Source organism: Nomascus leucogenys, chromosome 4, assembly GCF_006542625.1.
Source record: "Nomascus leucogenys isolate Asia chromosome 4, Asia_NLE_v1, whole genome shotgun sequence".
In the NCBI taxonomy this organism is placed as follows: Eukaryota; Metazoa; Chordata; class Mammalia; order Primates; family Hylobatidae; genus Nomascus; species Nomascus leucogenys.
In genome coordinates this window covers 124,310,467-124,325,598 of record NC_044384.1, presented here as the reverse complement: position 1 = coordinate 124,325,598, position 15,132 = coordinate 124,310,467, and the positions used below count along the sequence as shown (strand labels likewise).

The 15,132-nt window shown below is 37.6% G+C and overlaps 1 protein-coding gene across 2 annotated transcripts in view; it reads right to left on the bottom strand.

The window, feature by feature from the left end:
- The window catches only part of NEK10 (NIMA related kinase 10), a 259,175-nt gene that overhangs the window by 19,485 nt on the left and 224,558 nt on the right, over positions 1-15,132 (bottom strand). For both annotated transcript variants that reach the window (XM_012511285.2, XM_030812248.1), the window contains one exon: positions 8,923-9,033. In XM_012511285.2, the coding sequence (XP_012366739.2) occupies positions 8,923-9,033 (111 nt within the window). The remainder of the gene's footprint in view (positions 1-8,922; positions 9,034-15,132) is intronic.

Here is a 15,132-nt window from a genome sequence, read left to right as displayed (position 1 = left end):
AGAGATATTAGAGAGAAGGCAAGGACTAAAATTCATTTTGTGATGAATCCCAGATACACTGACTTTCATTCTAAGAACTTCCCAGAGCTACTTTTTGCAGTTCAGTTTCTAGATATACACATTGTTTTGGCAAACTATTTTTTACCCCCTAGTATATGTTGGACAGCATGGTTTATGATCTGAGCAGGATGCAGAAATGATCTGGTTTCTGTGAGACTTGCAATCTGACTAGGAAAACAGGATAATAATGTGAAAAAATAGGGTGATATCATAAATCATGAACTATGAAATGAAATAGTAATTTGTAAACTGACAAAAAGAAGGGTCCTTCATGAAGACTAGCATGGTTTTTTTAGAGGTTCTGTAGAAGAAACACTGGAGCTGATCTTTGAAGGATAAATTTAGGTAAATCATAGCAATCAAAGTGGACATTCCAGGAGAACTTGGAGGTAAAGGCTGGGCATTGCATTTTAATGGAAAAATGATGACAGGGATATGACATGATTCCATGTTATAGAGATATGGGCATTCATGATGAAATGGGGAAAACAAGTTCCATTCATTAATTTATTATTTTTAATCAATTATTTTGTGCCCAGCACAGGTCCAAACAATGAAAAAACCCATTGATGGGCAAAAATTATACTCTTGGAGTTCGCTAACTACTTAGGGAGAAATATGTCTGTGAAATATCCACCTAGATACATGTAAAATTGCAACTGTTCCAAATGCATCGAAAGATAGGTTTGTGGCTTTAGGAGGTAGCAGATAGATTTGACTTAGTCAGCAAAGGCTTCCATGAAAAAGTGACATTTATGCCAAGAGCGGAAAGAATGAGTAAGAATGAGTAGATGGGGTGAGAAGAACATTACAGGCAGAGGAAAAAGCATGTACAAGACTATAAAGGAAGCAGCATGCTAGATAAATTTTAGAAAGGGCCTGGTGGCTGACGTGGAGACAGCAAGGGGCAAGAGTGATACGAGATGAGGGTGAACAGAAGGGCAGGAGTTAGACCTGATTTTGGCATTTTATACTGAGTTCCTTGAAGGATTTTCTGTGTTGTGTGTGTGTGTACAAGTGTAACATGATCTGTTTTGAAAGGTTCATCCTGGATGTAACACACAAAACAGTTTAAGAGGGGCTGGGATCATCAGGGTGAATGCAGACAGACTATGAAGAGGCTCCTACAAGTAAGGGGGACCTGGAAAGCTGGATCCCAGAGTTTAGATGATGAGACAGAAAACAGGAATCTACTAAGATTTTTGAGTATGCTAATAAAAAAATGCTTAATAACTATTAGTCTGACAAGATAGATTGGAGAACAAGAAGATCAGCAAAGAAGCTGTGACACTAATGCAAGAGAGACAGGCCCAGAACTTAGACTAGATGGCAACCAAAGGAAGGAATGGATATGGAAGACTGAATATTCTTATTTAACAATAGTAGCACTAATTGACATGTATTGGATACTTACAACATTCTAGACACATTAGATATTCTATTTGATTCTTACAACTACCCTCTAAGGCAAGTATTACCCCCTTTTACAAACAAGGAAATGGAGAATGAACGTAATTTACACAAGAAACATAGCTATTAAGTGGCAGAACCAGGGCCAGAAGCTAGGGCTGTCTTACATCAAAGGTCAGAACCTTAGAGACTACAGACTACTCAGGCATTAATGACTTAGGGGGTAAAAGAAATGAAGCAGAGCAGGTAAAAAAGTGTGAGGTTTAAAGAATGAGCTGAAGGAAAACTGATGCTTTCAAGGAAACTGATGTGGACACAGGAAGGGAGGAGAAGGTGGTGAGTCTAATTCCAGACATGCCAGATGGCAAAGTAAATGTTCACCCAGCAGGTGGAAATACGGAGGACACAGCAGAACACCTTTAAGCAGAGGCCCCAGTGGCTGGATGAGGCCATGAGATGGTTCAGTAGTCCAATGCCAATGTTGTGTGCGCCCTTTTTTTGCCTTGTGAGCATTCAGCTTATAGTTGTACCTCCTTTTTAGCATTCAAACTGTTTGAAAGGATGTGTAAGAGCCTCATTCTGAGTTGACATAATAGGGCCCTCCTGCTCTGAATAGACACCGACAGTTCTAAAGAGCAAATGATTGAATATACTTTTGAACTAAACTAATATATTAAGGAGAACAGACTGTATCATTGTTACTACCTCTCCCCCCCAAAAAAAAACATTGATTTTTGAGCGAGTATTGAGCAATTTTATCATTTATTTGGTCAATTGGGAATATGGTACTTTTTAGGCAAAACCTAAATAGAAAAAAAAAAGAAACTATACATGTAATATTTATTAAATTTCCCAAACTACATCTTTTTCATATGATAAAAGAGGGTTATCCTCACTGTAGAACAATTACACACAATATTGGGGAATCTAATCAACTGAGGTAGAACTCTGAAGGAAACTGAGCCAAACATAAATAAAATGAGGTGCCAGAAGTGAGAAAATTTTCAACACATTTCATCACTCTGCACTCGCCAGTCTTCTGGTCTTACTTCCCTCAGATTTTCCTTATCTTCTTTGACTGACCTACACTATTATAAGATACAACATATTGCCTAATTTTTTTATCTTTTCTAACCTACAGCTTCTCCATATGAGTTTTTATTAGCTTTCTATGGGACATTTTGTTAACAGAAATGTCCAGTATTCCTACTTACTATTTTCTTATACACACACACACAAATGCACATATGCATGTGGACCCATACATGCATGGCCCATCACTGGCTCCACCACACTTTCTAAGCCCCAGGGATGTACACCTCACCCTCAACCCCCTTTCTGCCAAAAGTATTCCTGTTGCTGTGGTGTTTACATTTCCAGCAAGGATTGTGTTCCTAACAGAAAATCCCTAAACTAAAAGAAGGCCGGGAAACCACTGTTCTACACCACTTACAACTAGGAGATCATCCTCCCAGGACCTTGACTCAACACTGAAGGTGATGTCAAGGAAGAGTGAATGGTGGCTTGACCTGGCTGGGCAGGAGAGCCCTGCTATAGGAGCTTCTCTACTTGTTCAGAACAGGTTGCTGCTGGGCATTGCTGATTCACAATGCCTCTATGGGGCCCTAATAAGAGTTGGGCAGATCTAAGTCATGATTATTATATGCATAAAGAGCCATTAATTCAAGTCTGAGGACCTAAGCAACCTGCCTACTTGGAAAAGAGCTGAAAACCTGGAGTTAGGAATTAAAGGAAGTGCCAGCTGCTACATAAAGCAAACTTGACCTTGCTGATCTGCATTGAAGCAGAGATTAGGAACTAAACAGAAATGTCAGAAAGGCCCATGCCTACAGGAAGCAATCTGGGTAACAGCACAGGGAAAATGTTACTGGATTTTGTCTGGGCTTTCTTATCAAAAGCGTGATCTATAGAATTACAGCATCAGTAACATCTGGGAGCTAGATAGAAATGCAGAATCTTGGCTCCAGGATACAATTGCATCTGGATAAATATTTGGCCTATTAGACAACCTGTCTTTCTAATAAAAAGTCTCAGGCCTGTTGGATATACCATAAGTTCACAGTGCGCAGGTACTATATTTTATAGCTTTGCCACTCAAAGTGTGTCCCTGGATCAGCAGCAGCAGCAGCAGCAGCCATCACCTGGAAGATGATTGGAAGAGCACAATCTCCACCCTTCCCCAGACCTACTGAATCAGAATGCACACATTAACAAGATCCCCAGATGATTGATATAAACAATGAAATGTGAGAAACACTGATCCTACCAGGCCACTGATTCTCACCCTTGCCTGCAAATTAGAATCACCTGGGAGCAAAAAACCCACAAAAAACAAAAAATCCTTAATCCAACTCCTAGAGAGCCAACTAGCCCTTACTGTGTCTTAGTGCAAATTAGAAAAAGTCACTCCCTTCTTCCAGAGGACGCAACCCCAGTCAGTCTCATCATCCAGGTGCTCTTGAACAGAACATAACCTGTCCAATTCTAACTGGCAGCTTTGATGGGAGAGTTGTTTTCAAAATGCTAATGCCCAGTAATTGATCTAGGAGAAGCCCGGAATACACTAAAACAAACAAACAAACAAACAAAAACCCCATACATATTTTTATTATAAAAAACTTCAAACATTTACAAAAGTAAAGATAACAATTCAATGAATTCCACGTACCCATTACCCAGTTAAAACATGTTCAATCTTGCTTCATTTAAATCTCCCCCACTTCCCTTCCTACCTTGTGTCACTCTCAAGAATTGGAAAGCAAATCCTGTACAACATATCACACTATCCATAATATTTCAGCATGGCTCTTTAAAAAAGATGGATTTCTTTTTTAAAAAACAAAACCACAATATAATTATCCCACCTAAGAGGTTATTGATTCCTGAATACTGTCATGCACTGCTTAACAACAGAAATCCATTCTGAGAAACACATTATTAGGCAATTTCATCATTGTGCAAACATCATAGAGTGTATTTACACAGAACTAGATGGTACGGCCTACTACACACCTAGGCTATATGCTAGCAATAGGAGCAATAGGAGCCTATTGCTCCTATCCTACAAAACTATGCAGCATTTTACTGTATTAAATACTGTAGGCAACCGCAACACGATGGTAAGTAGTTATGTATCTAAACATATTTGAACATAGAAAAGGTATAGTAAAATTATGCTATTATAATCTTGTGGGACCACTGTCATATATCCAGTCTCTCACTGACCACAACATCATTATGTGGTGCATGACTCTCTAACAAATATATAATCAATGTTTTAATTTTCCCAACTTTCTTGTAAATATATATTTCAAACATTTTTAGAGTTTCTATGTTTAAGTCAGGAATAAATAATTCCATATATTGCAAGTGGTTATTTTCACTAAAATGCTTTAATCTTTACAGGCAATCCCTCTCCTCTTCTCCACACTCTTTCTCTCCCTTTTCTTTCCTTCTTCTCTCCTCCTCCCCTCTTCCTGAAATTTATTTATTGAAGAAAACAGGTCACTTTTCCTATGGACTTCCTAGCTGGATTTTGCTGATTATCCTCCTGGTGTCATTAAACATGTTCTCTTGTCCCCTGTATTTGCTGCAAGTAGATAGCTAGATCCAGAGCAGAGACTGACAAACTTTTCCTGTAAAGGATCAGATAGTAAATATTTTTGGCGTTCCAGGCCATATGGTCTCTGTAACCGCTATTCAACTTTGTCTGTAAACAAAAGCAGCCATAGACAGTATTAAGTGAACCTCTATGGTTGCGTTCCAACAACACTTTATTTACAAACACAGGCATCAGAAATGATTGGCCTGAGGGCTACAATTTGCTGACTTCTAATCTACAGCCTTAATCAGATGTAGATTCAAGCTTTTAGGAAGAATATTTCATAGGCAGTGCTGTACACTCCCATCAGGTGGCATATAATGCCTGATTGTCCTTCTCGTGATGTTAACCCCCATTGGTGATCATATCTAGGTGCTATCATTTAAATAGGGACTGCAAAACGGGAATATTCTTTATCCCTTTTGCACTTATTAGCTTAAGTACTTCTACAATAAGCAACTTTTCCTCTCAATGATTTTGTTAACATGGGATAGAATTCATAAAGGAAAGGCAGAATAAAAGCTTTCTTCTTTCCTATGTAAACAATTTTCAATATAATAAGTTGGTTACTTAGCATCTTCCAAAGGTAACCAATGAGGGATTCTTTTTTTCTTTTTTGGTATTATGAACTCTTGGGTTTAAACCTTATTTAATGCTTTCAATTTATTATTCTTATTGATGTTCCAATTATCCCATAAATAGCCAGTGGGAGCCTCTTCAGTTTGGCTCCTGAGAACTTTTGATATACTCTCAGTAGTCCTTGACACCATATTTACTATGCTATCTGTATGTCCAAATATTCCAGTCTAATCTTGTACAGTTCCTGCTCTAGACCAAAACCAGCTATATCCCCAAGGAGTCATGGGTGGAGGAGCTCATTGCTGCTTGATTAATTTCTAGACTATTTCAATGAAAATATTAGGAAATGTGTATATTTTTTAATAGATGAGATTTATCATGAACTCATATTCATTCACACTGATACTTCCAATTCCAATTTAAATGAATCTCTTCTATCTTGCTGCTGTTTCCCCTTTCCTCCATGCTGAAAATCCTAGTTCCCAAAGGTACCTATACAATTACTTAGTTGCTTCATTCCCCTCGCAATTCTAGCCAAGATTGAGCAGACTGGATTGAAGACCAATTTAGGTGAGGTATAAATAAAGAGCTTAATTTCTTAGAAAAGGGCTTTTGCACTTTTTGAATCTTCTGTATCCTTCTGGGTCTTAGGCTATTAATAAGTAGGCACAATCATCCCATAATGGCTCCTTCAAACTAGGGACACAGGGCCCGTGGATTTTAGAAGTTTCAGTGAGAAAGGTAGAAATCAAGTGCATTTATGGGCTGTCACCACTTACTGCTCCTATGGCCCTGGTAGGGGGTGACTGTGTCAGTCAAAGGCTAATTGGCCACTCCTCTATGGTTATACGGGGAATGAAAAATCCATTTATGAACAAAAGTTGTTGCTATCAAAAGATTATATCAGAAAGGGGTTAAAAATGGAGGTCACAAACTTTTCTCATTTAAGTTTAGATGAAGCCAGGAAAGCTACATATATTAATATATTTTATCAGTATACCAATAAAGAATAGAACAACTATATATTATACAGAATATATATTAATGTATTATATATCCTATCTCCAATTATTAAACATTAAGTACCTACCACATGCCAGGCACTGTGCAAGGCCCTGGGGAATCAAAGATAAATAAGACACACCCACTAACTTTGGGGGAAATAGAATGTAAGGTAGATAAAAAGCTATTTAAAACACAGTAATACAGGTGAAAAAGTGGATTTCACTCATAGAGAAAGGTAAGATTAATTCTGGACAGGGAAAATTAAGAAAGGTTTTTTTTGTCAGAGCTATTTTTTTCAGTTCGGTGGTAAAGAATAGGAATTGTTTTAATATCCCAAGCTGAGGATTTCTTTAGCGCCCAGGAGGCCTGCCTCTCTGACTAGGAGGATACACCCCCATGAAGGTATCATCCAACTTCATGGGGAGATGGCGCAAGCCTGAAGCTGCCTGTAGAGGAATGGAACCACAAATCTGTTGATCATGAGCCCTAAAACAATATATAGGGCCTTTCCCTACCTAAAGGTCCATACTAGATGTCCCAAAGACCACCATGGGCTTGTAGTATCAGAGAAGAGAACCACGGCAGTGTTTATAGGAGAGTATAATCTGCCTCTTGAACAAGTTAACAATAAGGATGAGTCTATTCCTGAGGGTTCTCTCACCCATGCTTCCCAAACATCTACTACCACCCTATCAATTCCTGTTTTTATTTTCCCAGACAAGGTGTATCAGAAGGTAAATGCCCAATGAGAGATGCTGCCACAATGCACAGGAAGGAAGACAAGGAGTGGGTGGGGGAATTTAACAAACAAACAAAATCTTCTCTACCAGGAGAGGAAAGAAAGTGAGGAAGAGTTGCAAAACCAAAAACACAAGTAATAAAAGAGAAAATAAAGAGAAGCACTGATGGAAAATCACTCAGTGGGAGTTGAAGTCACCTTTATGTCTCAGACAGTTTGTAGCAGATGCTTTCATCTCATAAAACTAGGATTTCTGTTAAAATAAGTCTATGCTCAAACCAGATTATTCTGACCTTAATAAGAATAAAAAATAAGGGTTATATGACCTTAATAAGAATAAAAAACCAAGCAACATATTATCTTTTCATGGGAGATTTAAGCTTTTGTCTTTTAAAAATGTGTTTATTATGATACAATATATAAATATCATAAGATAAATATATGAAGCCTCTTCTACTGCTTTGATCTCCTTCAGCTTTGTTTCTTGGCCCTATTTGCCAACACAACCCAGGAAAGAAATCTTGCTCTCTAATCTCTGATGGAGTAGACTTTATGTTTTGTTTATCTGCAGCTGTGTCTTTTTCCCCCATCTGTTTTTGGTGTATGTGCAGATACCAGTGATGTGAGACAACAAAGCTAAACCATGTTGTTTGCATTTCTTATCAAAGAGCCTATCATAGTTTCTAAATAATGAGTAAGTTTATGCTGAAGCTTTGATGCATTAAAGGAAAGTGAAATCTTAAAGGAAAAGTTCACGGGCAGCATGACTATGCTACCCATTTAAAAATATGATGAAACTTTCTAAAAAATATGAAATTGGAATGGTACTAATTGTCTTTACCTAGGTGGGCCTGAATTGCTTGTACCTTGGGCCTTTCAGGGGAGCTTATGGCCACTTCCAGGGCTGCATCTAAAGGTCTACCAACCAGGACAAAGGGATTTTCCAATATCAAGTTTTGTTAACCAGAGGTAAACAATTTTCTTTCTGCCCAGTTGATTTAGTACTTTTGTAGTTTAGTTGCTATATGTATAGATAGAAAAGTCTGCTAGTATCGAAGATTGTAGAATATCTAAGATGGAAAGAACCTTAGAAATAGTTGAGTCAGCTTTCATAGATAATAAAAAATCAATGGCCCCAGATGGTTAAATGACTTCTTCAGAGTGACAAATCTCAATTTTGGAGCTTATTGAAGATTATTCTAATAAAATATCAGAATGTAATAACCTAGAAGAGGCTAAAATATACACATTTCAAATTAAATATTACTTTTGCTTAGGAAAACATACAAAAATACTGAAAAAGCTATCCATTTGTTATCTAAAAATAAGGGCCACAGGATTAGAGAAAATCAGAAGCAAAGACATATCCTCAATTTAGTATCTAAAGCAGCAATAAGAAACTTTAATAGAGGATAGAGCTTAAAGTATGAAGTAAAGGAGGTACAAAATGTACCTCTTATGATGTGTTTTTGTCAGCAAAAGAATTCCTATATATCGAATACCATACCTTTTTAATTTCAGATTTCAAATTACAAGGGTTACTCTGCTGGCTGAAGAGGGATTTCTTGAATCTCTCTATAACCCTTCTTTTCAAATTGTGGTGCAAAGCTGGAGGAAGCTGCATAAAATAAGAAAACAATCATTACAAACAAATTGTTAACACTACACAGCTGACTACAAAAAGCATTCACTGAGGGCCCATGGAACAATATTCACTCAATAGGACTATATAAGAATTTAAATTTTACTGCAAATAGCATGACTAGATGCTACAATTTTTTACCCTGCGATTCAGAAGGAATATATTATTTTGCTCTTTTTCAAATGGCTGCTTCCATTTATCTTATTGTTTCTTCATTGATATTATTTTTCGTTTAACAAATTATTTGTTAATTGCACACATATACTGAATTTTGTGAGGAACAGTCTTGACACAGAATGGTGCACTTTTATCAGATGTTTAGGTGCTTATAATATGCCCAGAACCATGCCAAACACTGTAGCCGTGGTACTATAGGATCTGACACTTTGGACCAGGAAACACATATCTGCATTAGTAGTATATATAGTCAGATGCCTGTCTGGGAGTGCTCCTGAAAATTCAGCTGCAGAGAGGTCAGATTTAGGTACCAATCATTCCAGAAGAAAGAGAGGATAGAGCAGTATATATTAAGACCAGACTAGGATGAGTTACATTTAGTGAGTAGTAGAAAGTCATGGCAGGACCTTAGAAAACATGGTAACAACAAAAAAATGGGGATTAAAAAAATGATTTGTCATGCTTTGTAGGTTGGATCTCTATAAGAAAATCAAAAGTCCTGGAAAGCACAGAACGATGAAGTGACATTTAGAAGAAGAATAATAGAAAAGAAATTGGGTCAAAGGGTCTCAGAGTGGAAATAATATTTGGTTTTGTTTAAATTATGGAGAGAACTTGAAGGGAGAGAAAGAGGAACCAGTCAGAAAAAAAGATGGCTAAGTGGAAAGGAAAATGTGATAGTAAGAGATCTCAATATTAAACAAGAATATAATTCAAAGTTCAGATCAAAAGAAAGAAGAATGTATCAGAAATAATTATTACTCCAACCCTGCTCTATTTTCTAGGCTCCTTTACAGGCTTAGTTAGTACCATGTGACTACTTTTGGTCAATAAAAATGATGTGTGTCACTCTGAGGATAAGACAATTCAAAGTCAGTGTGTTTTCTCCACCAGTGTCCTCCCTACTGCAAGGAGCTTGGCATTACCATCCTATTCTGACTGCACAGCCACAAGAAGGAACAGAGCCACCTGAGCAGCCCAAATGGAACTGAGTAAGAAATAAACCTCCATTGTGTCAAGCCAAGGAATTTCAGGGTGTAACTGTTCATTCAGCATAACTTATCTTATCCTATTTACTCAAGTTTTGTTAGACAGGAGGACATATAAAAGATAATGGTAGAGCAAAGTATAGGGCCTACAGAGAGGGGCTCACAACACTGACCGCACGGCCAAATAAAAACTTTTCATCATCCCAATACAGTAAAATGTAGGGCCTGTTGTGAAGTACTGTAATTATATAAAACAGGAAAATAATTCAATTGAAAAATGTTTTTAAAAATATATCTTTGGCCGGGTGCAGTGGCTCATGCCTGTAATCCCAGCACTTTGGGAGGCTGAGGCAGGCGGATCACCTGAAGTAAGGAGTTCGAGACTAGCCTGACCAACATGGAGAAACCCCATCTCTACTAAAAATACAAAATTAGCCGGGCATGGTGGTGCATGCCTGTAATCCCAGCTACTTGGGAGGCTGAGGCAGGATAGTCGCTTGAACCTGGGAGGTGGAGGTTGTGGTGAGCCGAGATCACGCCATTGCACTCCAGCCTGGGCAACGAGAGCGAAACTCCATCTCAAAAAATAAAAAATGTATCTTTTATCCTAGTGTTTGAGTCAAAATAAGTTAATTAGTGAAGAAATAAGACTCTTCTGGAGATACTGAAGCACTTCAGTGTACTTTGAAATGTTTTGTAGGTTGGCAGCACTGAGTATCCACTGACCTCTTTTCATGTCAATATTATAGTTTCTTTTGCCTTAATCCAGATGGGATCCCTCCCTCTACTCCCTGCAAATAGTCATAATTATTATTGTCCTTTCACATGAAATAAAAGGAGGAAATAAAAAAAATGTGGAATAGAGAGAAAGAAGAGAGAGGAAGGGGGGTGCAAGGAGAGAGAGATAGATTTCTCAGCATTAAGGAGCAAATCGAAGACAGATGAGAAGGAAAATGGGTATAAATGACATATGCGTGTGAGAGAGAACAGCAAAAGAGAAATGAATTTAACTTAGAATAGAAACAGACACGAAGGTGAGGAGCATGTGCATGTATATTCCTAGCAGGAAGATGGGATGGAGTGATGAGGGGACCAGAAAATACCTGGACAGAGCACAGTTTTGATAATTCCCTTTTGTAATGCGCCAAAAGTTGCCACTTCCCCAAACAAAACACCACAGAGCAGTATTGGCCCAGATCCCTCTAGTTGCTGCCCAGCTGACTGCAAGGGGCTGTCAAACAGAAAGGCAGCGAGCCTTCTCTGCTATGACAAACTTTTCAAAGTGTGGAACACCAGTGGGCTCATAGCTTCCTTCAAAGGGGACTCAACCCACTACTGGAAGCTATGAGTATCAGATTATTAATTCAGGTACTCTGAGAATTCTTGTGATTTATTTAACTTGAGAAGCCTCTAGTTAACTTAGAATTGTTTTTACTGCTCCTGATGGCCTGAATTAAGCCTCAAAAACTCATCTGCGTAAGTTAACTTTCAGTCAAATTAAGCTGCATATATATTAGAAAGCTATTGATCTTACTGGAATAATTATCACAATGGACAGCACCCCATCTTTAAAGTTTTCATACAAGAATTTAAAATTTTACAAAATGATGACTCATGCGTAGTTTAATTGCAGGTGATATAAACATAATAATATATTATATACAAGGACTATAATACTAAGAATAGAATATTAATGTATATGATTCATTTGAGCCAGACACTATGATTACTCATTTATGTCCAGCCTCACTTTTTTCTCCACGACAAACTTATAAAGCAAGTACTATTTCATAAGTGAGGAAGTCAGAGCTTAAAGACATTATGTAACATGCAAGAATACTTTCTGAGCAGTGCCTTCTAGCACAGCCATTATTCTAGAACAGATGCCACCATGACTAGCATTACTGTAGGATAGCACTTTATAGTTTAGAAACATTTTCAGCCAGGCACGGTGGTTCATGCCTGTATTCCCAGCACTTTGGGAGGCAAAGGTGGGAGGACCGCTTGAGCCCAGGAGGGTTCAAGACCAGCCTTGGGCAACATAGCAAGATCCATCTCCAATAAAGAAACAAAAAAATAAACATTTTTACACACTGTATTTCATTTGAGGCAAGTAGTCTCATAAGCTCCCCCATCTTACAAATGAAGAAAGTGATTCTTAAAAAGATAATTACTTCCTCAAAGTCACACATCTAAAAGCTTGGTTTTTGTTTGCTTGTTTTTACTATACTACACAAAGTAACAAAATAATGAAAACCGATCTGCATCTTTTATACTAGGTTTTCCCAAACTTGCGTAATATTAATATTGGAATAGAATATATAGACTTCTACATATGGAAGAATATATGGATTCTTTTAAAGAATTTACTATATTCTCTAGTATCTCCAAATATACATCAGAAAACTATCCATTGCTCACAGGACTCCATTTGATAAAAAGTGACTTAAGTTAGTACCTAATTCTATTTTTAAAAAAGTTATTTTGACTTCACTGCATAAGGGATATTTCCCTAAATACTAAATACTAAATACTACTGCATAAGGGATATTTCCCTAAATACTAAATACTAAAACAGAATGTTCAAAGACTGTTATCAAACTAAATACACAAAACATAACACTTCTCTTAGAATTTACAACCCCTGAAAACGGCAGTGAATTTAAGAAATACAACTTTACCCTAAATATCTTATTCTGTTAAATCTAGGTCACCCTTGCCATTAGTACAGGAGATCCAGATGAGCAGGTGTGGATGGTTCTAGTCTCATCCCTCACTACTGTTGAAAACACACACAACGTTTCACCAGTGACAGTCAGTAGTATAATTTTCATCAGAGGACAACACATTGCTGTTCTGAACCACATTTTTTTCCATTGGCAATAACTGTGGTTGTGAAGATGGGCAATCCAAAGGCGCTTCAAATAAATGGCTTGCCTGTTCTCTAGGAGACCAATGTTTGATTTTTTTTTTTTTTTTTTTGAGATGGAGTCTCGCTCTGTTGCCCAGGCTGGAGTGCAGTGGTGCCATCTCAGCTCACTGCAAGCTCCACCTCCCAGGTTCACGTCATTAACCTGCCTCAGCCTCCTGAGTAGCTGGGACTACAGGTGCCCTCCACCACGCCCGGCTAATTTTTTGTATTTTTAGTAGAGACAGGGTTTCACCGTGTTAGCCAGGATGGTCTCGATCTCCTGACTTCGTGATCCACCCATCTCGGCCTCCCAAAGTGCTGGGATTACAGGAGTGAGCCACCGTGCCCGGCCCTGATGTTTAATTCTTAAAAGATGCTATATATCCTGATTTTCAAAGCATCTATTTAACAAAACAATCTAAATGTAAGTATAAAGTTAAATCCAGTGCTTCTTTGGGCTGTGCAGGTGTGACCTAAGCAATAACACATAAAGACTCATACTCAAAGGTAACATACGTACTTTAGTCACCTTATATGCCCAAAGGTAGATTCGGGGTTCCAGAAATAGAAGTAAACCACTGATTTCATTCCTAGCTTGCTGGTCTTAAGATTACCATTTCAGTTTTGATAAAAACAGAGGTCAAATCAGTAAGAAAGCAAGGTAAGGACTTTAACATCCTGCCTTATAAAATAGTTGCTTTTAGATGATTTTCACTGATCTGTCTCCATGGAAATGAGATAGAAAAGGCCACCACCAACCAAAAGCAGGGAGTTTTCCTTGTAAGTTCATCTGATGGTTGTCAGGAGATATGTGGCCCCTCAGTTCAGGGCAGCTACCAAGTGTAAGTCTGAGAGAGTTTGATTAGTAAATAAATATGTGAAAAAATGGTCTTTTTGTTTGTTTTTCCAATTCATTCTTACTTTCAGTCTTCCTTTGCAATGAGCAGAGTTAGAAAACTGATCTTGGTCTTTAACCTATAGCAAATACACTAGTATAATATTTACATGTATTTTTCTTTTTTATTTGAAAGTCATTGACTTTGTTTAGCACTATAAGTTAAAGTTCCTCAGAGAGGAATCATTCCCGACTATGTGCAATGTCATAAACTTTAGAGTATTCTGGAAATACATTTTAAAAATCACAATAGTTATATTTGAACTTGTAGCAAGGAATGCCATTCTGCCAAAAAATATGAAATGACTTGTTACACTGGCAGTTCAAGAGCATAATAACAAGATATTTATAATAGTTTTACTCTTGCTTTAAACTACTTTGAAATCCAATAAGAAAATGGTATACATTAAAAAGTTTTTTATTACATAAAAATTAGCAAGACAGGCATAGGAAAACTACAATTAAATTTCAAAGGATAGTTCTCTCAATTGAATAGTTAACAGTTAAGAGAACTAAAAAGCTATTTAAAGCTATTTCTATAACACTAAAGTTAAGAATGCTTTTTCCATATTTCTATATCAGTATTTAAAGGGACATGCATTAATATAATCACTTGACTCAATATAGATATGGCAGATTATATTTTGATGTATTAATCAAGCTTCCCCCAATATTTCCCTGTACTCCTTCGCCTCTTTTATGTAATTAGTTAGACAATTCTGTGGTTGCCTAAGAGAAAGCTTGACAGCAGACTATAGAAAAGTAATCAGTTTTAGACTCCTGCATCTCAAAAAGGCAGCCATCAGGAAAGAAAAAAGAACACCAGAGTTTGGACAAAACTTGATAGATAAGACCCAGGCTACTCAGCCCCAGGCTTAAAGACTACCAAGGCTAAAGGGAAAGCAATGAGAACTCAGAGGTAGGGAGACACCAAAGAAGGCAGTTCCTTTTCTAGTCCCCTAGGTTAAATGTGTCAGTAAGCAGCCTGTCAGCCCCAAGTCCACCCTTTCATTATCCAGCTTGTGATACTGGAACATTTCTCCCTTGCCATTTAGCAGGATGCTAAGCTCTATCAGAAGAGAGCCCTGGAGGGATGCTCGAGA